The sequence below is a fragment of the Peromyscus maniculatus genome, chromosome 14 (assembly GCF_049852395.1).
Source record: "Peromyscus maniculatus bairdii isolate BWxNUB_F1_BW_parent chromosome 14, HU_Pman_BW_mat_3.1, whole genome shotgun sequence".
In the NCBI taxonomy this organism is placed as follows: domain Eukaryota; kingdom Metazoa; phylum Chordata; class Mammalia; order Rodentia; family Cricetidae; genus Peromyscus; species Peromyscus maniculatus.
The window spans coordinates 84,224,387-84,249,370 of NC_134865.1; the positions used below are offsets into that span (position 1 = coordinate 84,224,387).

The following is a 24,984-nucleotide window of genomic DNA, read 5'->3' on the forward strand; positions in this document are numbered from 1 at the left end:
TGCACCTGTCACGGTGCATCAGGGATAGGGCCTTTTGCTGTGAGGCCCAGAGAATACACATGCCCTGCTGCTGCTGTGTGTGTGTGGAACAGCTCTCTTATGCTGAGAAGATACCTTTAGCTCTGGGTCATGAAGCAGATAACTGGCTATAAGGCAGAACCTTCCATGAACTTTATAGAGATGCATGTCTTGCCCAAGAACAATGCTCTGTCATAGGCCTTCAGAGTAGGGTTAGCATTGCATTGCCTTAGTTACTGTCCTATTGCTGTGAAGAGACACCAGGACCAAGGCAATTTATAGAAAGAGTTTTTTGAGGGCTTACAATTCAGAGGGTGAGTCCATGACCATCATGGTTTGGAGCATGGAAGCTGGGAGGCCTGCAACATCATGCCTGAGCAGTAGCTGGGAGCTTACCATCTGATCCAAAGGTATATGAGACAGAGAGAGCGAATGGTGTGAGCCTTGTGAAACCTCAAAGCCCACCCACATTGACACACCTCCTCCAAGAGGCCACATCTCCTAATTCTTCCCAAACAGTTGCACCAACTGGAGTCCAAGCATTCAAATACACGGGCCTATGGAGGCCATTCTCACTCAAACCACTACAGGCATCCAAAAAGGGTTTGAGGTAGACACCTGTAACCAGGTGCAATGGGAACACTAGATCTTCTGCAGGTGTGAAGTGGCCACAGGGCCAGGGAGGACCCTCTGTGGCTGTTTCACGTGGGCAGATTCTTACCGAAGAAAGGATTCTGCAGGGTGCCTTTTAGATGTGGACATTAGATGCCGCTTGCTGCCCAGCTGGAGAGTTCCAACTGAAGTTATTCTACAGACCTGGGAGAGTGCCCGGCTTGTTGGAACTGTTGTTGAGTGAGGGTGGAGAAAGAAAGGGCTTAGTGTGCTGTTTGAGTCCTCATTTGCTCTATTGTCAGAAGAATCCAGCCATTCTGAAGGTAAGGTCCAGGTGCTATGTCTGTCAGGGAGGAATAACAGGGTGCATGAGAGATGCATCTTTGTGTACTGTGTGTTCCAGGCTGTGCGAGTGCTCAGGGTGAGATGAGAACATGGTGGGAAGAAGACCTGAACACATGCTTCTTTTCCAGGTTGTACTGGCAGGTGCTTTTTATCCAAATTACTTTACTTTTGGACAGCCAGATGAGGAGATGGCAGTGAGGGAATTGGCCGGCAAAGACCCAAAGACGACAGTTGTGGTAGGTGACATGGGAAGCTGTCCCAAGAGAATAGTGTGAATATAGGTTTTCAAATGGTCTGCCCGTGGTGCAGCTGGTGCCTAGTAAATGCTATGTGAGTGCTGGCCTTAGCCGGCCTCTCAGAGACCTCTACTTCCTTACCAGCTCTTCTTCATTTTATAGACTCCCATTTTACAGAGAGGCCTCGATACATTATTTATTCAGGGTGAATGCTGATTTGATCATGTGCTGTTTCAATGATTTGAGGCCCTTAAGAGCACTTCATTAGTTAACAACAGCTGTACACAAAGTAAAATGTTACTGGTTGGCAGCTTACTGTTGTGACTTAATAGCAGTGACCCCTGCCCTGATGCCCAACAGAACTACTTAGAGAATGTTAAGTTCAGCTCTGAGGCCCCTTGAAGTCTGTACTGGAGGGTATGACCCAGGGATGGCGTGTAAGCAGCATGAGCTGCTGCGAGCAGAGCTGGGGGGTCTGATGATGAGCCGTGGGCACTGACCGCTGGGTTTATTAAGGGTCGTTTGTTGACACGGCAGTAGCATGTGGCCACTGAAACCACATACTTTAGAACTGGGCTTTCTTTCCTTAGACTTCTTGGTTGACTTAGGGCAATGATAAGCACTTGGTAAAGTTAGCTCCCAGCTTATAGTAAGTGTTCAGTTGTTGCTCACTTTAGTTCTGGGTACTCTAACACTACTTTCTCGACTGTGGAGCTCCTGAAGATTGACAAGAACAGAGCCACAGATTCTGGAACATTCCAAGTGCAGGTCTTGGAAGAGCACAACAAGTGAGAAGGAGGCAAAGGCAGTTTGTGCCTGGGGAAGGATTTCCACTTAAAAAGCTGTTATTGGCTTCTGTAGCTCTGAGGACTGTCAGCTTGGACACCATGCTTTTTGTAGCTTCTCCCTGTGGAGAAAGCTGTTTGATTAGCTTCTTCTGAAGTCATTCTGCTGGGTCTGTCTGTCCTTCAGCTGTGTGCAGGGGAAAGGCCCCACAGGACCCTACTTCAGACACACTGCCAGTGCCAGCCAGTCTAGTCCCCTGACACATGACCGACCGTGTATCACACAAACTAAATCGTAGCTGGTTTTGCTTTAGCGCTTCTAGGAGAAGCCAAGTGCTTTTGAAATTTATTCTTCTCTGAGCTTCACATTAACCCTTTAAAATGAAGGCTTTCCCATCATCCTAGCATTGTAAGGTAGCAATTCCTTGGGACTTGAATTTGGACTTGGGTCCAGGCTCTTACTTCCTGTTCTGCCTGCAGCTGGTGGAGACTTTGGCTTATCAGGGACCGTCAGTGTACACCTCATTGGAACCGGAGCTTAGGACATGGGTGGTCATGAGGGCTGGAGAGGGCAGAGAGTGTGGGCAGTGCTTTGAAGCAGATGGAGTTGAGACCACTGGGGAGGAGGAGCCTGGCTCTGCTGCCACGAGGAGGGAACAACCCCTGGTGATGAGCAGTCCATCTTCCTTCATTACTTTCCTGTCACGCTCTATCAGGAGTGTGAGGTTTCAGGAAGCTGTAGTTAGTGTGATTATTTTATAGTAACAACATGAAAGCAAAAAAACAAAACAAAACAAAAACAAAAACAAAACTTTTACTGCATTTGACTTTTGAACTGTTTCAAGAGGGAAACTAGCCTTTATTTTATGTATTTTTTTGGTTAAACTTAGTTATGATTTAAAGTCATGCAGTTATTAGGTACACTGATAGGCCAAGTTTGTCATGCATTTATACAGGCTGAGCTTGCAAATGAGAGCAACTAGTAGTGCTTCTGCCCCTGGGTGTTAGGACTGTTCAGTAGTCCTTACTAATGGCTCTGACGTGTACTGTGTTCTGTCTTACAGCTAAAACACATTCCTCCCTATGGATTTCTTTACTACAAACAACTGCAGTCTCTCTTTAGACAGTGTGGTCAAGTCAAATCCATTGTATTTGATGGTGCTAAGTAAGTAGTGGATGTTCTTTGTCAGCTGCAATCACAAAAGAATCACTCCATTGTACATGTGCGTGAGGTCTCTTAGTGCTGGATGTGTGTAGAGTGGGTCTTCCTAGGAGGTTGCTGGCCTAGCTCTCCAATGAAACGAGTTTATCATGTTGTCAGTGGGTGTCACCATTCTTTCCAGCTGTATGTCCTAAAGGAACCCTGCTGGTGGCCTGTGCTGCAGCAGGGAGGCTCCTTTAACACTATGTGGCATAGAGCATGAGTCCTGCTTCTCTGCAGGGGTCTTCTCTTTAGTGCCCATCCCCAGATTTCCATGGCAAACCACTCCTCCAGTTCTCTGTGGCCATGGGGGAAGCCTGAAAGGGCAGAGTTTGTCTGTGTGCTTCCTCAGCTCATACTTACTTGTCACGAATGACTTTGGAAGACGCAGAGGGCAGAAACTCAGTCAGTTGGGCCCTATTTTATTAGCGGGTCAGTGACAAATGGTTGGTTAAAAGAATCACCCAGAGCTTTTGTTTCCAAAAGGAAATGCTTATGTGCATAAGATTACAGTTTTTAAATTGACTAGGAAAAAAAGGTTGTTTGGTTTTTCTTTTCCGAGAGCTGATGACTGACCCCAGAGTCTTGTGCGTTCCTCATATTTTTGGCTTTTTAGTCACAATAGAAATGTTACACCAGCATTTCAGGAGAAAGCAACTGTTTTGTTTGGTTATGCCAGGACCAGTTAGAGACATAAAACAGTAATCAGAGAATGATGACTGTGCTTCCGCTCCATGAAGCAGCCTGCTCTTTACGGAAGCTGTGATGTGCAGGCACAGTGGCACCTGGGGAGTGAGTGGGAAGGGGTGGGATGTTGTGTCAACATTACTTACTAACTAACCTAGTACTTATTTAAAATGGGCCTGCCAAACTTACTGGGCTGTACACTCGTATGGTACTCTGCATCCATGTCTCAGTCTTGGAAAAGGACACTGGCCTTGTGCTGGAGCTGTGGAAACTAAGATCCATGGCTGGAACTTGCATGTATGTTCTTTCTGCATTGTGTGGTACAAGGATAAGGCCTGGCCTCAGTGACTTGTCACCATGACTTATTTCCCTCGGCTCATGTCTTTTAACTAACTAATATTTTTATTGACTAATTAAAATGAAGAGTTATTAGCATTTTGAGGAGTATTCAGTGAGAATTTCTGCCTAACCTTGGGAGAAATTAGTATGTGGTTCTTATTTACTAGATGTCTGATGAATTTATGTTTTAATTCATATTTCTGGAGCAGAGCCTTTGTGGAGTTTTCACGGAATCCGACAGAGAGATTTAAAACCCTGCCTGCTGTGAACTTGGCCGTCAAGATGTCCCAGTTAAAAGTGCCCCTTGAGCTCAGCGTCCACGCCGCAGAGGAGGTCGAAGGGAAAGTGCAAGGCGGGTCGGTGTCAAAGCTCAGGAACACAAGGTATTTCCAGAAGATTCCACGGTACCGGTTCCCAAGTGTGTTCCCACAATGTAGCCTTGGCTGGCCTGTATCTTTTTATGTAGTCCAGACTGGCCTCAAACTCACAGAGATCCCATGCCCGGTTTTATTCACTGCTTTTTCAAAGTCTAAATTATCTCTTTGTGTAATCTTTGTAATTTTGGAAGGAAGGAGCTTGAATTGGTGTGAGCAATTGGTGAAGGAGAGATGGTGCCTTCATAGCTACTCTAGGTCCACCCAGTGTGTGGTTATGCCCTTGTTAGTGTGTGTGTGTAGGACAGAGGGCGGCAGGCTGTCTTTCTGACTGTTGGAGACAAGATCACCCAGTGAAGTGGAAGCTCATCCATCTGGCTGGGCTGGCCGGCCAGGGGTTTCAGGGGTTTTGTTTCTGATCACTGGGGAGAAGCATAGGTTTAGTCTTCAAAGGTACCTGTCTATCCTTGTCAAAATCAGACTGCTGACATTTGTGCCTGAGGCTGGGTGATTGCCAACCTCCTTATCAAAATACAGAAGAGTCGGATCAGTTCTCTCCTACCATCCTTTCCTTTATTTTAGGATAAAAATATCAAGAGGAAAGTTTTATATTTATTAAATTGGTTTTTCTCATCCTGTATCATTTACTGTCTTACTGCTTTAAGAGGTGAATGATATTTCTAGAGCTTGTTAAATAATCATGTATTTTATATTAGCATAATATTGAGCTGAGTGTGGGCTCTTTTTAAAGTCAAGGTCTCATGTAGCCTAGGCTGGCCTCAAACTTCTGTAGTTAGGATGACAAGGAACTACTTCTGCTCTCCTGCTTCCAAATTAAAAAAATAAATAAATAAAACATATTTATGCCTTTGGTCTGTTTTGTTTTCAAGGCAAGGTTTCTCAGTGTATCCCTGGTGTCCTGGAACTCACTCTGTACACCAGGCTGGCCTTGAACTCAGGGATCTGACTGCCTCTGCCTTCTAAGGGCTCGGATTAAAGGCATGCACCACCACTGCCTGGCCCACCTATTATTTTTAATTTTGAATATTTGTGTCTATTTGTGGGTGCCTGTGAAGACTAGAGGCCTTGGGTCCTCCTGGAGCTGGAGTTCTAGGCAGTGGTGAGCTGCCTGACGTGGGTGCTGACAGGTGAGCTGCAGTCCTCTGCAGGAACACTACTGCTCTTCACCACGAAGCCTCCCTCCAGCTCCTTCTTCCAGCTTGTGCATCTGGGATTGCAGCATGCACACTCAGGTTTATGCTGCACTGGGGATCACACCGAGGCAAGCACTCTGCTGAGTTATATCCTGGCTTCTTCCTTTTCTAGTTGGTTTTCTGAAATGAAAAAGTAGAAATTATATAGACAGTTTATATTCTTGAAAGTAGATATTTTGTCTTTGAGAACGTATCCTTGGAGGGGAGTGGGTAATATTAGGGTATGCACTGCTTCCAGGACAGTCCAGGAAGCCATCAAAAATTCCCTTTTGAAGTGAGATCAAACTTAATATTTCTGGTTATATCAGTTTTCCATTCTGTGACAAATACCTGAGATGATCAGCTTGCAAGAGGAAAAGTTTTGGCTCATTGCTTCAGAGGTTTTAGTCCATGCTTGGCTGGTCTCATTAACTGGGGCCTGGACCCTACCTCTCAAAGACACTATTACCATAGGCCAGTACAGCATGGGCATAAGTTCTTAGGGGCCGAAGAACCAAACTGTAGCTCTGGAAGTGTCAGAGTAGGTCAAGTGGAAATTCACATATGTAAGTGTTTTTTACAGACTTAATTTTTATTTTCTTTTTTTAAACGTATGTTACTCAGGGTGAATGTGGACTTCCAAAAGCAGACTGTAGATCCCATGCAAGTCTCATTCAACACCTTGGCCAGACCCCGGACAGTTGCAGATCTCCTCCTGACAGTTGATGTCACTGAGGTGAGAGTGCCACTGAGTCCCTTCCTGCCTCCAGTAGAAACTGGTCATGAAACTGGTCATGCACACAGGTTCATATGTGTGCACTTGTACGCTGACTAACTCATCTGGTGAATGTGGCTGAGTGTGAATGACTGTGCTTGTCAAATTAGAATGTGGACAAAATGGAAAGCAAGAATTTATTCTTGAATCAAAGTTAATTTTTAGAATGTCAAGGTATTTAAATTGCTAAAATAGCCAGCTTGGTGGAACACACCTTTAATCCCAATACTTAGGAGACAGAGGCAGGTTGCGGTGAATGTGAGGCTAGCTTGGTCTTCTTAAAGAATTCTAAGCAAGCCAGAGCTACACACTGAGACCTTATCTTAAAATCAGTGGAAGAGAGCACACATGGGCGCAGAAAGAAGCCTGTTCAAAGGGCTCGGTGGACCCATTTGTAGTCCTTATTTCTGTGCCTGCTCTTCCCTTCCAGGTGGTAGAAGTCGGGCACTTCTGGGGGTACAGGATTGATGAAAGGAACGCAGAGCTTCTGAAAAAACTGACTGCTGAGATAAACCGGCTAGAACTGGTCCCTCTGCCTGTCCACCCACACCCAGACTTGGTTTGCCTGGCCCCTTTTACTGACTACAACAAGGAGAGCTACTTTAGAGCTCAAATCCTTTATGTCTCTGGAAATTCTGCTGAGGTATGTTTTTCTGTTAACAGATCACTGAGAAAGAAAGGAAATAAGCCTAGAAATTTATAGAAAATCTTGGGACAAGAGCGATGGCTCAGTGGTTAAGAGCACTGACTGCTCTTCTAAGGGACCTAGGTTTGATTTCCAGCACCCACATGGAGGCTCACAACCATCTGTAACTCCAGACCTGGGGATCCTGGGGACCCTCTTCTGACCTTCATGGGCATTGCATGTGTGTGCTGCACATACATATACAAAGTAGAAAATCTTGTGTTGTTAAAGGTAGGAATGAAGCATGAAGTGATTAACAGCTGGATGTGGTGGCACACACCTTTAATCCCAGCACTTGGGAGGCATAAGCAGGCCTCTGTGAATTCAAGGCCAGCCTGATCTATATAGTGTATTCTGTAACAGCCAAGGCTACATACATAGAGATAGCCTCTCTGAAAAGACCATAAATGAATAAATAAAACAAATGAAGAAGTGCAGAGTGATTACTGTTAGAGGGATTGGAAAGCATCTCCTCTGTCTGTGTCGCTGCAGACTCAGAGAAGGCCACTACGTTCCCACTGTTGGAGGAGAACCTGTTGAGATCCTCTTTAGAGTCAGTATTTGTTTTCTCTATCTTGTAGGTGTTCTTTGTAGACTATGGGAATAGGTCTCATGTAGACCTAGATCTGCTGAGGGAGATCCCCTGTCAGTTTCTGGAGCTTCCATTTCAGGTAAGGCAGAGGAGATTCTGTGGAATGAGTGTTGGGTACCAGAAAGAAACTGGCTAGAAGTCCGTAACAGAGAAGGACTGGCTTACACCAGCCAAGTGTGGTGTCTACTGTTAGAAATTACACTGTCATAGTATCACTGCCATTATTAGTCCTGGAGGAAGTCAGAATGTATGGAGGCTCTAACTTTGAGCAAGGGAAACTTTTAATTCAGTGGTGTCATCTTAGTTACCGTTCTGTTGCTGTGAGACCATGGCCAAGGCCAAAAGAAAGCATTTAATTGGGGGCCTTGCTCACAGTTTTGGAGGCTTAGTCCATTGTCATCGTGGAAGAGGGCCTGGTGGCAAGCAGGCCGTGGTGCTGGAGTAGTAGCTGAGAGAGAGACCCATGTGGGCTTTTGAAACCACACTTCCTCCAACAAGGCCACACATGATTAGAAATCTTCCTAATCCTTTCAACAAGTCCCACTCCCTGGAGGATAAGCACTCAAACGTACGAACCTATGGTGGCCGTTCTTACTGAAACCACTGCCGGTGTCCTTTTCCGGTACTGTTTGCAAGACTCTGTTGGCGTTGGATGCAGCAGTCTTGCATGCCCTTTCCCCAGCAAGAACACACTCATGTTTATGCTAAACCAATGCCGTGATAAAGGGGAAGCCGGCCTGGTGTGCTGACACGTGCCTTTAGTCCCAACACTGGAGTGGCAGAGGCAAGTGAGTGGGTCTCTTCGAGTTCAGGACAGCCTGGTCTACACAGTGAGTTCCAAGTCAGCCATAGACTCTCTTCAAAATAAATAACTAAATTGATTAATTAAAAAATAAAAAAGTGAAGCCATGTTTGTTTTTAGCTGGAAACCCTCACTACTCCTAGTTTTCAGGACTGACTTTTTTGGAATGCTGATTAGCAAAGTCACATTTCAGTAGAATTTAGTATTAGCGTTTTGTCCATTTATGAAACTCTTTGAGTGTGCTTTTCTCTCTGTCCCATAGGCTTTGGAATTCAAAATCTGCAAAATGCGACCGTCAGCAAAGTCTCTTATCTGTGGAGAGCACTGGAGCGGCGGGGCCAACGGGCGCTTCGCCTCCCTGGTCAGCGGCTGTCCGCTCCTGGTGAAGGTGTTCTCGGTTGTCCACAGCGTCCTGCATGTGGACGTGTACCGGTACTCGGGTGCCCAGGATGCCGTCAACATCAGAGACGTTCTCATCAGCGAGGGCCACGCTGAGCTCGCAGAGGAGTCCTATGAGTCCAAAGTATGAACCTTCTCTGTGAAAGCACCACTGTGTGCGGGGAGGCTGGGCAGGTGAGGGGGGGGGACCCTTTAATATAGTTTGTCATGTGCTGACCCCAACCATAAAATTACTTTCATTGTTACTTCATAACTGTGATTTTGCTACTGTTATGGATCATACTATAAATATCTGATATGTGCCCCCAAAGGGGTCGAGACCCACAGGGTGAGAACTACTGATTTAAACTGTCTTTTTCATTTCTTGGGGACTGCATTATGGTAGATGCATGCTATTTTGGGCAGCTTCTTAATCAATTATTTTCTTTTAGAAGTGAAAATTAATTTGAACACATTCTACATTTGAGTTTTATCTTTTAAATTAATTCTAAAAGTTATTTCCATAATGCAAGTAACCAATAAACATCTCATGTATATTAAGCATTTCAAATTTTCTTTTAACTTTTTTAAGCTTTTTTATTTGCAAATTTTCAAAAATTAAAATACAATTACATCATTCCCCTCCTTCTTGCAATTCCTCCCTTCCCCTCTCCCCTCCTCTGTTTCTTTGTTGTTACTGCACATGTATATTAACGTGTAAACATATACTACAGCCTGCTGAGTCCATTTAGTGTTGCTTGTATGTGCATGGTTTTAGGGCCACCGACCACTTTGTATTAGATAACCAATTAGGGGCTTAATCTCAGGGAAAACTAATTTTCCCTCTCAAAAGTCATTGATTTCCTGTGGCTCTTCGTCTAGAGGTGGGGCCCTGTGAGGTTCCCCTTTCCAAGTTAGCCTGACTGTTGATGTGGTCATTGCCCAGCTCTTCAGGCTGCTCAGGCAGTCATGTTATTGAGGGTTCGTGGTTGTAGCTTCCCTCTCATTTCTAGTAGCAGCAACCGTGAAGCAGATTCCCTGGTCCTCTGCCTCTTAGAATCTTCCCACCAACCCCACAGTGCTCCCTGAGCTGTAGGTGTGGGCTTTGTGTTGTAGACATGTTAGCTGGGGCTGGTGAGTTCCCCTCTGCATTAACCAGTTGTGGCTTTCTAGAATGATCTCTGTCCACTGCAAAGGTGCTTTGTTAATGAGGCGTGAGAGCTATAATTACCTGTAGGCATTAGTATTTAGAATGAATTTAGGGTAGATATTGGTTTAATTAAGTGGCATACCATGTTCCTTGCAAATTGGGTCTGGAAACCTGACTGGGCTGATGAGGGGATGGAAAAAGGACAGACACATAGACATAGGTCCAGAAAAGTTGCAGTCAGGCGGGCTGTGTGCTCACTGGTGGAGTGGCACCAACGGCCACAGCTGTTTGAAGTACAGCACCTTGGGGAGGAGCTGAGAGTCTTGGTAGGAGGTCTGTAGGTGAGAGATGTCAGGCAGCCAGTGTCCAGGAGGAGGAAGCTGCAGGTGTTCGTTTTTACATACACTGGTCAGTCATTTGTATACACTAGTTCTTGCAATATTTGGACTCAGACCAGAAGAAGGCATTGCCAATTTTCAGTGGTCTCAGGCCATGCCCGTGTCAACAATACACATTCACTCTGGACTTCCTCTGCACTTTACACACTCACCCAAGGCTTGCTGCACTCCCAACAGTGGCAGGAGTAGTTTCTTCTCTAAGATCTATGACCTCACTAGCCACAAGTGCTTGGCTAGGTTTCCAGCCCCAGGCCTAAGTTCCTTCCTGTTGAGCAGGCCTGAAGTCCCATTGACTACTGATTACTGGTTACCACCAAGATGTCAGCGCCACTACTGCACCGTCAGGGATCTCCTGCCGTGCTGGTCACTGTCGTAGTTCATAGGTGTCACAGCTGGGAAGGACGGTTGGTTGCTTTGCTCCCTTGGCAGCTTGTGTAGCAGCTTCTGGTACTGTGTAAGCTCGTCCTCAGGGAGGAGACGTTCAGGTCAGACCCAGCTCAAGTCGTCCGAGTCCTGTGTCTGAAGTGCATGGTGTCTTCAGCAGTAGGGACTTAGCTTCAACTTCTGGGAGGCAAGCAAAGGCACCAGCAATAGCCTATATTGTTTGGGGAGTCTCTTGGACTCCACTGACCAAACACTCAAAAGGAGGTTTCTTATGCCTGGTGCTGAGGTTTTTGTTAGATGGCTCTTGAGGGGAGCATTGCCACTCCAAGTAGCGTAACTTCATTTAAACTATATACATATGTATATATGTGTTATATGTAAATGTAGGCAAATACAAGATAGGATTCTGTGTGGCTTTTTTAAATATCCTTAATGTTCTGTTTGTTTGATATCCTCCAAACAGGGTCTCCCTGTGTGGCTATCCTGGAACTCACTCTGTAGACCAGGCTGACCTCAGACTCACAGAGATCTGCCTGCCTCTGTTCTCCCACACACTGAGATTAAAGGCGTACGCCTCTACCCCGGCCCTTAGTGTCATTTCCCCTCATCCCTCCTTTTCTTTCTCTGTTGACCTCCCCATCCTCCTCCCATTTAAAGCCGCCGTCCCCTTGCTTTTCCCACCTCCCCCTTCATGTCATCTCTATCCTCATTCCTTCTCCAGTCCTCTATTTGAACTCTCCTGCTTTCTGTGGTTATTCCAAGTGAAATACCCAAATCCAAAAGTTTGGAGCTAGGAACCACAGATGAGAGAAAACCTGGGACATTTGTCTCTCTGGGTCAGTTACCTTACTCAATATAGTATTCATTTACATGAAAGTTCTATTATTTCATTTTTACTTACAGCTGAATAGTAGGTCATCGTTCATATGTACCCATTTTCATTATCCGTTATCAGTTTAGGGTAGAGTAGAATGTCACGTGCTTTGGGCATATGCCAAGGAATGGTATAGCTAGGTTGTGGTAGATTTATTTTTAGATTTGTGAGAAGTCTCCATACTGGTTTCCAAAGTGTCTGCACCAGCTTGCCGTCACACCGACCGTGAATGAGGTTCCTCATATCCTCTCTGCTATCTGCTGTCTGTTGCTTTGTTGATCATGGCCATTCTGGCTGGGGTAAGATGAAACCTCGAAGCTATTTTGATTTGCATTTCCCTAATTACTAAAGCCAATGAACATTTTTGAGACATTTTTTAGTTCTTTTGGGAACTATCTCTTCAGATCCATAGCCCATTTTTAAAGATTGGTTTTTGTTTTTTTGGTTTTTGACTCTGTTTGTTGAATTCTTTGTATATTGTATAGCTGGTAAAGATTCTCTCCCTCTTCATGGCCTTCCTCCTCACTGGGTTGATTGTTTAGCTGTTCAAGAAACGTTTCAGTTTGAGGAAGTCTCACTTGTCTTAATTCCTGGGTAAGTGGAGTCCTGTTGGAAGGTCTTTAGGGTTCTGCCTGTTTTCTTCCAAGAGTTCCAGTGTTGCCTCACATTGAGGTCTTTGAACATTTCTGTGAGTGTGACAGACACAGGTCTGTTCCTTCTTCTCTGTGTGTATCTCAGTTTTCCCAGGACCGTCTGTGGAAGGGTCTGTCTTTTCTCCAGTGTCTTTTTTACCTCTTCGTCAGATGTCAATGCTGCAGTCACATGCACTCATAGTTAGTCATTGTGTCTTCTCCTGTCGGTCTGCACGGCTGCTTCTCTGCCGGTGTCACACTGTCGTTACTGTTGCTCGGTAATGGATCTGGAATTCTGGAATGGTAATCCCGCCAACATGGCTGCTTTTTTTTGACTCAGGATTGCTTTAGCTATTTGGGATTTTTTTGTGGTTCAGTATGAATTTTAGGATAGCCTTTTCTGTTTCTGTGAAGAATGTTGTAGGGATTTTAATTAGAGTTGCACTGAATCTATAAATAGCTTTTGGAAGAATGGTACTTTAACAGTGTTAATTCAACCAATCCATGAGCATGGGACGTCTTTCCATTTTCTAGTGTCTTCCTCTGTCTCTTTCCTCAGAGGTTGAAAGTCTTCATTACAGAGGTTCTTCCCTTCCTTGGTTAGGCTTACTCCTATATGTTTTATTTTCTTTGAGGCTAATGTGAATACAAGTATTTCATGATCTCTGTGTTTGTTATTGGTGCATAAAAAAACTGTTGATTTGTGCAAGTTGATTCTGTATTCTGCCACATTGTTGAATTGTTTATCATTTCTAGATTTTTTTTTGGTAGAATTTTTAGGATTTCTAACATATAGTATCATATGATCTGCCAATAGGGATATCTATTTATTTCTGACTGAGTCTTATCATACAGCCCTGATTGGCCTGGCACTCACTGTGTAGATCAGGGTTAGGCTGACTTGAACCTCAAAAAAAAATGTGCCTGCCTCTGCCTCTTCAGTTCTGGGTTACAGGCATGCCCAGTTATTATTTTTTAATTATGTATATTTGTGTGTGCCTGAGCATGTGATTACAAGTGTTCATAGAGTTCAGAAAGGGGTTCCATATCCCCTTGAAGCTGGAGTTCCAGGCAGTTGTGAAACTATGTGGGTATTGGGAACTGAACTCAGAACTTGTACAAGAGCAGTACCCTCTTTTAACTGTGAGTCATCTCTCCAGACCCTGTCTCAGCTTCTTGAGATTGGAAGTATCTTGAGTTTATATTCATTTGTTTATTCAGAAGAGTGTATGTGTGCTTACTTAGTGCCAGGTACTGTTATGAGTGTATAAGAGACAGAGTTTCACTGCCTCTGAAAATCAGCAGGGGAAAGCAGGTGGTCTGTAAATAGAGCACACAGTAAGAATCTGTAAACTGGGCACATGAAGCAGGCCCTGAATCCCAGCTCTCAAGAAATGGAGACAGAAGGATCAGAAGTTCAAAGTCGTCCTCAGCTATAAAATCAAGTTTGAGGCCATCTTGGGCTATAGAAGATAATGCCTTTTTTTTTTGTTGTTTTGTTTTGTTTTGTTTTGTTTTCGAGACAGGGTTTCTCTGTGTAGCTTTGCGCCTTTCCTAGAACTCACTTGGTAGCCCAGGCTAGCCTCGAACTCACAGAGATCCGCCTGCCTCTGCCTCCCGAGTGCTGGGATTAAAGGCGTGCGCCACCACCACCCGGCCTTTTTTTTTTTAAAGAAAAAAAAAAGTAATAATCGTGTCCTAAATTATCTTTGACAAAGAGTCTTCCCTTCTCTCACATTCTGATATTTATCTAATAACTTGAACTCAGGTCCTCTGGAAGAACAGCTGGTACTCTTTAACCACTGAGCCATCTCTCTAGCCCACAAATAAATCATTTTTATTAAGGTAGTTGCTTTTAAAGTGTATGAGTTCTTTTCTGAAAAATAGTTGTTCCTCTAAAGTCCTATTATGTTGGAAATGTAGTTAATGTCTTTATTTTATCAAGTTCATTTTAAAATTCAAACAAAAATAATCTACCTGCATATTCATGGCATTCAAATCAGAATAATAATATAGCTATATGAAATTCATGCTTTTGCTTCAATTTTTGCTTTTAATAAATATTTCTTGTTCTGTTCAGCAAAGCTCTGAAGTCCTCAAGGGTTTCTTTGCTAAGTCGGTGGAAACCATGCCGGATGCTTCTGTGTCCTCTCCTATGAAGGATGACGAGAAGCACCTCATCCGGATTCTGTTGGAGAGCTTTGCCTCCAATCGGCTGGGCACTCCAAACTGCAAGGTAATTCACAGGACCTGTTTAAAATACGCTCTTAAGATATGCTTCTTCATTCTGTGTTATTCGCCAGGGATTGCAGCTGGGTTGCATGATGGCTTTTCCTTCTTCCTGTGTATTTTATTTTATTTTCATTTTTAATTACATTTGTGTGTGTGTGTCTGTGTCTGTGTGTGTCGGTGTATGTATGTGTGGGGGCATACGTGTGCTGTGGTGCACCTGTGGAAGTCAGAAGACAGCTTGTGGGAGTTGGCTCTTTCCACCATGTGGGATGTGGAGATCGAACTCGGATCCCTGGGCTTGGCAGCAGGTGTATTTACCCACTGGACGTCTCCCAGCCTTGCTGTTTACTCTTTGAGACCGGGTTCATTCATGGATCCCAGGCTGCTTTGCACCGACGACCATCGGGCCTGAGTCTGCGTGCTGGGTCGGAGGCATCTGCCGCTGTGCCTGGTCTTCCTTGTTTGGTTTTCTACCTTGTTATTATTGTTACTGTTACTGTTTGTGTGTGAGTCAGTCCTCTCTTCCACGTGGGTCCTGGGACTCGAGCTCAGGTCCTTCTGCACCTGCTGAGGCGTCCCGCTGCTCTTTCGTCCCCAGCCTCTCCTCCTCTTCCTCTTGTTTTCTTCTTCCTGCTCCTCCTCTTCCTTCTCTTCTTCCTCTTTCCTTTCTATCTTCCTCCCCTTCTCCTCCTCCTTCCTTTTTCTTTTTAATTATTTGTGGTGCTGGGGATTAAGTCCAGGACTTTCTTCATGCTGGACAAGTGCTTCTCCTCTGAATCTGTTTCCCCGATGCAAAATTACTTTTTTCTTTTTTCTTCTTTCCTTTGAGACAGTCTTGTCAGGTAGCTCAAGTGGGCCTTGAACTCATAATCCTCCTGCCACGGGTTTCTGAGTACTGAGATGATAAGTTTGTGCCCCCAGACCCCAATGCTGTTAGGTGTGAACCGGTGTCGGGACTGTACCCTGTATGTTCAGTGGCTGTTGTGTGTTGGTGACGTACAGTTTGTATATGCAGGTTGTTCTCCACGGGCCTTTTAACCCCTATGAGCTGAAGTGTCATAGTCTGACCAGAATATCCAAATTCAGGTAAGATTGAATTAATTTTCCTATGAAATGTTTTATTTATCTGTAGACCTCATTAGAAACTAGCTTGACTTTGTATGTAAGCTGCAAGAATGTTTTAGCCCGCTCCTGACATCCTCCCTCCTCCGTCAGATCCGAGGCATTGTTTCCCTTCCCAGTCAGAACAGTTCTACAGTGGACAGTTTCGAGTTTCTTCTATTCCGATTATAGCTGTTACTCAACGGGGTCGGGGGGTGTCCCCTCTGTGCTGGGACTGCTGAGTGACCTGTTGTCTGGAAGCAGTTTTGATCCGGGAAACAGTGGTAAAGAGAGTCCAGCTGTCATCTTCAATAACACTGTAGGCTGAATAGTGACAGAAAAGTCATGACACAGTGTAGAGGGTGACAGGGCTCTTGTCAGGGACCTGGCATACACGGAAGCATCTGGGGTCCTGGCTACACTTTGCGGTCCATACTTGAGGTTTTCCAGAGCCTTCTGAACCCCAAAGGCCATAAGGCATTTGCTATGTGTGGTGTAGGGGACAGAGGGGCGCTTCTAGTGACAGTGCCTAGGCCTGCATGTGAGAGTTTGTGTCTGAGAACTCGGAGTGAGGGAAGTACAGCTGAGGATGGGTAGGGGGCCAAGGGGCTGCAGACGAGGGGCAGAAGGCAGCTTTCCTAAGGCTCCTTTCAGAAGTGTCCAAACGTATTGCATTTCATAAGGACCCTCTGGGTGAACATGGCTTCTCTGAGCTCTTCTGAGGACTAGCAGGGCAGGTCCTCAGGCCGGCCCCGTCTCTAGGAAGCCTGCACACACAGTGACATCTGAAGAACACACTGAATTCTTGGTAAGAGCAGGCTATGGGGCTGCTTCCCAGTGTAACCTGAAGCTGGAGAAGTGGTGTGGACACCAGCAGCCTCATGAGCTCTTTCAGAAATGGGACACAGCTAGATGCAGTGATGACAGACAAGAAGCTTAACCATGTATTGGAGCCGCTGCCCACATCTGCTCAGAGGAGGTGGGGCAGATGGATAGGCCACACTGTGCCCGCTCAGCTGGAAGGCAGGCAGTAGCTTCAGGGGCTGTGGGGCCTGATAGAGCAAGGGTACGAAAACAGGTTTGAGAGCTCTGGGATGGATGGTACCTAAAGGTAGGCTGTGGTGACATTGTGTCCTCCAATATAGTGTGCATCCTAACAAACTTACCTGAGGTCAGAGAACAGAACATCCCCTAGGTAGACATAGAGGCCAGAAATTGGAGTTAAAGCCTTAGAGAGATCAGAGGAATAGGAACAGCCACAGCTAACCTCACCTCACCAACTCTGAAGATTCCAAAGGCGAGATACTTCCTGTCTACCCACGCCTATATGCCTTGCTGTTCTGCCATCTGATTTGTTCTCTGTCCAGCTACATCACTTCCTCTTCCTGCCCAGCTCTATCACTTCCTGTCTGTCTGTGTAGACCTCCAGACCTCCATGGTTAAGTCGTGTTGGAATTTAATGCCTGTGCCACTGGGCCTGGCTCTGTTCCCAGTGTGGCCTTGAACTCACATAGATCCAGACAGATCCCTGCCTGCCAAGTGATAGGATTAAAGGCGTGTGCTAACATTGCATGACTTTTGTATTTACTTCTAATGGCTGGCTTTTTCCTCTGACCTTTAGGCAAGCTTTATTTGTTAGAGCACAAATAAAATATCAGCACAGTGGGGAAAGGAAGGGTGAGAACGGGTACAAGGAGGGGCCCGGGACCTGTGGGGGTCATGGCATTTGCCTGTGCAACCATCTTTCTGAGATTCACTTACAGGCTGGCATGCTCCATCACCTGGACAGTGGGGCAACAGCTTGTGCCCTGCTGCTTCTTCCCAGATGTGTGTGGATTGAGAAAGAGAGCATCAACTCTGTCGTCATCAGTGACAGCCCCGCCGACCTGCACCAGAGGATGCTGGTTGCAGCGTCACTCTCAGTTAATGAGACTGGTAACGAGATGACATCTGCTATCTGTGTACCTTCTCCTTTCCCTTGACTTCATTACTTGGAGCAGTTTAACTTGTAATTAGTGGGTGGATTTTTGCTTATGTATTACACTGTTCAGCTATTTTCTTTTTTAAGAAAAATATTTAATTTTGTTTGCATGTGTCTGAGTGTGTACATGAACCACATGTGCACAGGAGCCTATGGAAGTCAGAAGAGGCGTCAGATCCCCTGGAACTGGAGTTATAGATGGTTGTGAGCCACCTTGTAGGTGCTGGGAAGTGAATCTGGGTCCTCTGCCAGAACAGTAAGCACTCTTAACCACTGAACCATCCCTCCAAACTTCATTAAGCTATTTCCTGAGTGCAATGGCCAATGCAAATTTAAGAAATGAAATATTACTACTTTTTGTTTTATGCAAGGATGTGGGAATTAAATGATTCTTATTCTTCCATGATTGTCTACAGCGTTCTTGGCTGTAGGAAATTCTGATAAGATAGCCTAACAAGAGAATAAAGAAAACAGTAACTAAATGAGTAACTCTCTTCAGGGATAAATGCCTAAGCATGTCCACGAATCTATCTGTAGGATGCGTGGGAGCCAAAGACAGGACATACATTCCTTGGAGGGGACCCAAGTGGCCAGACTCAGCAGATGAGCCGGCTGGGTTAGGAGGGTTAGCAGGGCTCTACCCTGTCACACCCTAAGCAGTGTGTGACGCGGGTCTGATGCCGGCTGTCTACTGTGCGGCAGGGTCTACCATGCTCCTGAGAGAGACCTCCCTGATGCCTCACATCCCGGGCCTCCCAGCTCTCCTCAGCATGCTGTTTGCACCGGTGATGGAGCTGAGGTAGGTGTGGGTCTCCATTTTGTCCGTGTGCACACTCAGAATCTAGGTGGGGAAAGGAAGAGGAAACAGCCACTGAGGAGCTGGTCTGGAATCCATCTTGTATTGCTCCAGTTTTCTCTGTGCTTCAGTGTGATTGTTCATGGCCCCTGACTTAGGAGAGTTTGACTTCGTAAGTTTTAGTTTTGTGGTGATACCAAAGTAACACTTGTTCAGGTTCTGTGGTTAGTGATGCCAGCAAGCTCCAGGCTACTAGCATGATGGTCCTGAGTGTCATGGCCAGCATGTCAGTGTGCACTCAGAAGGCCGAGTGTAAACAATGCATGTTCCACTTCGGGTATTTTTGACTTGGATGCTGTTGTGGTTTGAGTCTGGGGTGTGTCCCACATGCTTGGAAGGCACTGTCCTGGGAGGCTGTGGAGCCTTTGGGACTTGAGGCCCACATGGTAGAGGTAAGATCACAGTTCTGGGAAGACATACAAACTTCCTGTTCTTGCCTGCTTTCTCTACTTCCTGCCTGCTACAGTGTGAACCAGCAGCTGTCACTCTACCCTGTCTTCCCGCCATGGTGGACTAGAACTCCCCTGACACTGAACCAGAATAAACCCCATCACTTAGGGTGCTTCTGTTAGTGTTTGTCACAGCGACAAGAAAGTGATTGACGGAGACAGGCTTGTTGGGGTGTGGGTCTGCTGAAGGAGAGGGACATCTGTGGTTCCGACTGATCCAAAGAGCAGCTCAAAGGCTTGTAAAGGTGCAGGCAGCATTACAGGGCACTAAAGTAAAACTAGGCAAAAGAAATATGACATGAAGGTGGAAACATGAGATAGGAAATAAAAGGGGCGTTCTATTGTCTATGGGCTTTTTGGTGTCCGGTAGCCAGTGAGGAGTCCTGTGAACTTCTCTTCCCGTGGGAACTAGGAAGTAAAGATGAGAACCACTAAGTAGATTGTAGCTCTTATGCAAATATCCAACATGGATTTCCACCCAGACTTGAGTCCAGAGACCTGTGTGATGAGAAAGTCACTCTCTTAGGTTTCATGTCAGCGTTATGGCCTCATAGCATCCTCTGTGTGGAGTGAGGTGCTGTGTTAACTTCAGTCACTGTCTTAGGTCACACTTGATGTGCTGCAACACCATGAGCAAGGCAACCTGGGGAGGGCAGGGCTTGTTCCGCTTACGCTCCCACGTCACAGTTCATCACTGAGGGAAGGCAGGGCAGGAACTCAAGCAGGGCAGGAACCGGAGGCGGGAGCTGATGCAGAGGCCATGAAGCGTGCTGCTTACCTGCTTGCTCCTCATGGCTTGCTCAGCCTGCTTTCTTATAGAAGCCAGGCCCACCCACCCAGGGACGGCCCCACACACATGTTACTACATGAGAATGACCAGAGTGAGGTGCTGTGATGATCTAAAAAAACTGGTTTCTTATAAAAAGGGTTTGTATAAATTGAAAAATAATAAATTACATTAATAATGTAGAAGAATTTAGAATTTAAGAAAACATTTTATTGCATTTAAGAAAAATATTTTAGATTTATTTATTTTATATTATGTATATGAGTGTTTTTGCCTGTTAATGTATATACACATGTACATACACCATGTGCATGCCCAGTACCAGATGAGGTCAGAAGAGGAGGTGAGTAAGCTCTGGAGTTACAGATTGTTTTGAGCCACCATGTGAGTGACAGGAACTGAACTCAGGTCCTTGGCAAGGGCAGTGATACTCTTAACTGCTGAGCCACTCTCCGGCCCATTTTATTGCATTTATATATATTTTGCATATGTGTGCCACAGTGTGCAAATGGAGGTCAGTGGAGAATTTATAGGAGTTTGTTCTCTCCTTCCGTCGTGTGGGTCCCTGAGATTGAACTCAGGTTGTTAGGCTTGGAAGCAGGGGCCCTTATTCAGAGTCACTTGCTGGACCTAAAACATTTTCTGTTTTACAAAGCAAATAACACCTAATCTATAAGTCTGAATTCTAGTTTTCAGCCTTAAATTTACTTACACGCAGGATTCCCTCTCTTTTATTAGTCTGATAAAGGAGGTTTCTTATTACCGCATCTGCTCCAGAGAGAATTAAAAACCCAGCCTTAAGGACTGGAGAGATGGCTCAGTGGTTAAGAACACTAGCTGCTCTTCCAGAGGTTCCCAGCACCCACATGGAGGCTCACAACCATTTGTAACTCCAATGTCCTCTTCTGGCTTCTGAGGGCACCAGACATGCATGTGGTATACCTACATAGATGTGGACAAAACACTCATACACAACATACAATTTTAAAAATGTGTGTAAGAAACTCAACATTGTGTTAATATGAATATTTAACTTATATCCTTATAGTGATATTTAGTCTGTATTTCCTTGTAAAAATCAAGGAATCACATAATTTAGTTACAATACTGGTGCTAGAAAAACACCAGGTAGCTTTATTAGTCACGTATCTAGCCCTGAAATAGTGGCTTAGCTTACCTCCTCTCAATGCCCTTCAGAGTTGACCGTGATGGAAAATACTACACTGGGGTCCTTTGTGGTTTGGGATGGAATTCAACTACGGAGGCCCCTATACTGCCGGAGCACGACATCGAGCTGGCCTTTGATGTGTGCTTCGACGTGGAGGACATTATTGAGGTGAGTGTGGCACTCATGGACAGCAGTCCTCGCCTGCTTGCTTTTACACCCGTGTACTTCACATCTGCCATGGTGCTTTACGTGGAGACCCACTTGCCTGCTTCCCAGGGCGCTCCGTGCCAGCGTGCAGACAGACTGCTCCTTATCTGGCCCGGCTGTGCTGTGCGCTTCTTGATGGCCTCCACTCTCCCCTTGGCTGTCTCCTGGTGCAGAGACCTCAGTGAGATCCCTTCCTTGCTGGTACACACAGGGAGGTAAAGAGATGAACTTACCCTACCTGGCCTTGCGGTAGCAGGCTGGGTGCCATTTCCCTGGAGAGAGGCCACCAGCAGGCCTGTCGCTTCACCGGACCAGCTTGGGTGTGCCTGTGCAGCCAGGTCCGGCTTTTAGAGTGTGTCAGGCAGGTGGGTGGATGCTAATGAAAAAGTTTGTTTTTTCTCTTTTGTTTTCATATTTCCTTATCCTAGTAATTTGTCTTGTTGCATTTTACAAAAACCCTGGAAAGTGACCCTTCTCTCCTACCTTGAGAGATGCCACTCCAGAGTCCCTTTGCTTCTCGGACGCTCCCGGGTAGCTGACCAGCTGTATGAGGGCAGGGAAGGCAGGGGCCACTGAGTTAGGCTGTCCTGACTCGTGGAGCAGCAGCAGAGCACCGGCTGCTGAATGTCAGCTGTGCCTTCTTCACGTGAAGAGACTGTGAGGGAGGGCTGGAGGACGCTCGGTAGCAAAGCGCCCTTTGATCACAGACTTCATTGCAGAATGGGAAAGGAGCGTTCTAGAAACAAATGGGGTCCATATGTGAATTTGGGTTTGGAACAAGTCGGCATGTATACCAGAGGTTCTGTCTATGAAGGAAAAGTCGGTTTTGTGGATCCTGGTAAGACCATGCAGAAAAGTTGCATACTGGGTGAAGATATTTATTACATGCCTGGTTGTGTCCACAGTACATTAGCAGCTCTTATGTTTACTAATAAAACACGCAACCAAGTAAAAGATGATGGAAGTGAACACATGAGCTCACCTGCCATGAGGAAAATGCAGATGGGGATCCTCACGACCAGACTGCACACCCCAGTCCTCAGTGCTGACAGTGACTGTGGAGGCAAGGGCCCCCGAGAAGCCTCAGGTCTCTAGTGTGCTGCAGAGGGTTGCCCTTGGAGGACAGGTCTCCTTCCAGATTAAACCTATGCCATATGACCCAGTAAGTCGGCCCGGACACTGACCGGCTGCTGTGCCCCTGCTCCAGGAGTTAGGACGCCCCATGACTCAGCGGCTCCTTCCTTCCTTCCCTGCCCTCCCTCATGAAGCTGGTCAGCCAACCAGGCAGCTTCTGAGGGCATTTCTAGGGTATTTTTAGAGAAGGATCAGTTTTGAAATTTTATAAACTGTACACAGACATGAGTGACTAGAATAAGGAACTATGAAAACAAAAACAGAAAAAAAAACATTTTTTTTATTTTTATCAGACTCAAAAGCCAGTTGAAAGATGTGAGAATATGTGTCCCCGAGAGCTCGTGTGAGTGTCAGCAGCTCACTCATAACTGCTGCTGTTAAGGAGATCTTTTGACAAGGGAATGTGGATGTTAGCTGTGGTAATACAGCAGAAGGGTATTTGGCAGTGAAAAGGAATGAATGATTCATACAAGAATATGACTACATCTTAGAAGCATTTACTACAGGAATTGGGGTGTGTCTGTGTGAACCTGCTAGGAAGACATTCTGCACAGGAAGCAGCTAAGTGGTTGCCAGGAGATAGGGAAGTGAATAAATGGGAGCACCTAGGAACTTGAAGTTAAAAGAGGTGAAGGTAGAGGACACAGCTCTGCATTTGCCCTCCTCTGGTGTCCTTAATAGTGGGTTTAATATATGACTTGCACACCACACGGTATCAGGGCTCCCAGAATGGGATACATGTGTGGAAAGGGACAGCAGGCATCACTGTTGGAAATGTCACAATACTGTGTTGAAAGAGTAGAGAGAAAAAGCTTGGGGAGAAGAGAGAGGAAAAGGAAGCTCCACATGAACACTGTCCTGTAGTTGTAGTTTGGGGAGTTAGGGAGGCATAAGTTAGTGGGTCTGAAGCCATTTTCCATATTATTGGGGTGACTGTGTAAGGGAATGGATTTGGGAACCATGGTTGTTACTAAAGGGGGGGGAACTAAAAGTGAGCAAGAAGGCTAGTATGACTCCTGTAGTGCTGTATTAGAGCCCGGGATGCCAGGGGGGGGGGGGACGACACTCGTGATTAGTTCGTGCTTGAAGGGCAGGCAGCTAGCGGTCTGTGTGAGAACGGCCTCCGCCCGTATGCGGTGCCCGGCTCTGGGAGGGCTGCTGAGAAGACCTCCTCTGGGGCAGAGAGCACAGTTGACGCTCAGCATGTGCTTTCTAATGGGAGATCCCAGGTTGGGAGCCAGGTCTCCTTGACGAAACTTGTTAGCTAGGAAGGGCGCAGGAAATGTAGGTACCCAGAGCATCTTACAGCACCGTAAAGGAAGGATACATATGAAGCACACAGGGATAGGATCCATCCAAAGATACATAAGCCAGCTAGAGGGAAAGCTGCCAGGTGGCAGAGCTGAAACAGTGTGGAGCAACAAAGTAAATTCATTGGATTATAACCCAGAATATAAAATACCATAGAAGGTACCATGTGTCTAGGTAGAGAAATAGATGATGGAATAACTCAGGGGGAGAAAACCAGTTAGCTCTTATAAAGCTCCTGGGAGTTCACGTGGGTCATGTGACCTCTGAGGACAAGTGAGACTTAATGAACCAGGAGCAGGAAGGAGGTATTTTACAACCAGGGAGCCCTGCAGGGCTGTCAGCCGAGCTGCCGTGGCCACGTTCCGTGGTGCAGGCAGACCTATGGAAGGTGAGGAGAAGACGGTGTCTCCCCTCTAGACAATGGCAACCTCAAATCAGGGAGCATGCTACAAAATTCCCAACCAGAACACCTCCAAATTGCTAACGTCTTGTAAAGCAAGAAAAGGCTGGGAAGCCATTCTATACCAGAGAAGACATGGTAAGTTCACTGTGGCCCTGAGGAGAAATGACATGCTAATAGAAAATTGGTCTAATCTAAACATCCAGAGTTGGTAACAGTGTTTCAGAGCTGTAACAAATGTAAGAGAAATTGGATACAGGCTTGTGGGACCCGCTCATTCTTCAAAGTTATTTCTGTTGTTTTACTAATTCTGTAAACTGCTGACTGATGCAAGTCACAGAACACAGCTTTGAATGCTGTGACCTATTTACTGTGGAAATAGCCACATAGTCTGTCACTGTTCCTTTACAGATTAATATTCTCAGGGCTGCTATCAACAAGCTAGTATGTGATGGGCCAAATGGATCCAAGTATCTTGGGCCTGAAAGAATTGCGCAGTTACAGGAGAATGCACGTCAGAAACTTCTAGGGTAAGTTATATGGTGACATACTGTTAAGGTGTACTAGACAATATACAGTGTGTGTGTGTGGGGGGTGGATGTTCTAAATCACTTAGATGTGACAGATAATTTACTCAAGTATAACATGAATCTTAAAAAGTCTTATTAATAAAAAACAAAACAAAACCTGGAGCCAGTTATTGGGGTGAATGCTGGAAGATCAGAGAAGCAGAACAAGCCACAGCCACCTCACCTCGCCAGTTCCTCAGCTGATCCTGTTTCCTCAGACTGGCAGCCTCTGAGTCCTCATCCAGAATGAATCTCAGCTGAACAGCTTCTTGAAAGTCTGAAGCTTAACCAGCCAGTTCCTGGTTTTCACGCCTTATATACCTTTCTGC

General features: G+C 45.8%; 1 protein-coding gene across 9 annotated transcripts in view; it reads left to right on the forward strand.

Moving 5' to 3' along the window:
- Positions 1-24,984, forward strand: part of Tdrd9 (tudor domain containing 9) — a 108,814-nt gene that overhangs the window by 73,606 nt on the left and 10,224 nt on the right. For 3 of the 9 annotated variants that reach the window (XM_006987990.4, XM_076551496.1, XM_076551498.1), the window contains 13 exons: positions 1,104-1,211; positions 3,061-3,161; positions 4,433-4,606; positions 6,415-6,526; positions 6,996-7,208; positions 7,832-7,921; positions 8,907-9,167; positions 14,541-14,696; positions 15,708-15,778; positions 17,619-17,728; positions 18,477-18,573; positions 21,064-21,202; positions 24,498-24,616. In XM_006987990.4, coding sequence (XP_006988052.1) covers positions 1,104-1,211; positions 3,061-3,161; positions 4,433-4,606; positions 6,415-6,526; positions 6,996-7,208; positions 7,832-7,921; positions 8,907-9,167; positions 14,541-14,696; positions 15,708-15,778; positions 17,619-17,728; positions 18,477-18,573; positions 21,064-21,202; positions 24,498-24,616 — 1,751 coding nt within the window. Of the gene's footprint in view, positions 1-1,103; positions 1,212-3,060; positions 3,162-4,432; positions 4,607-6,414; positions 6,527-6,995; positions 7,209-7,831; positions 7,922-8,906; positions 9,168-14,540; positions 14,697-15,707; positions 15,779-17,556; positions 18,031-18,476; positions 18,574-21,063; positions 21,203-24,497; positions 24,617-24,984 lie in introns of all 9 variants that reach the window. The other 6 variants (XM_016006489.3, XM_016006490.3, XR_006063669.2 and 3 more) reach the window with 5 other exon arrangements.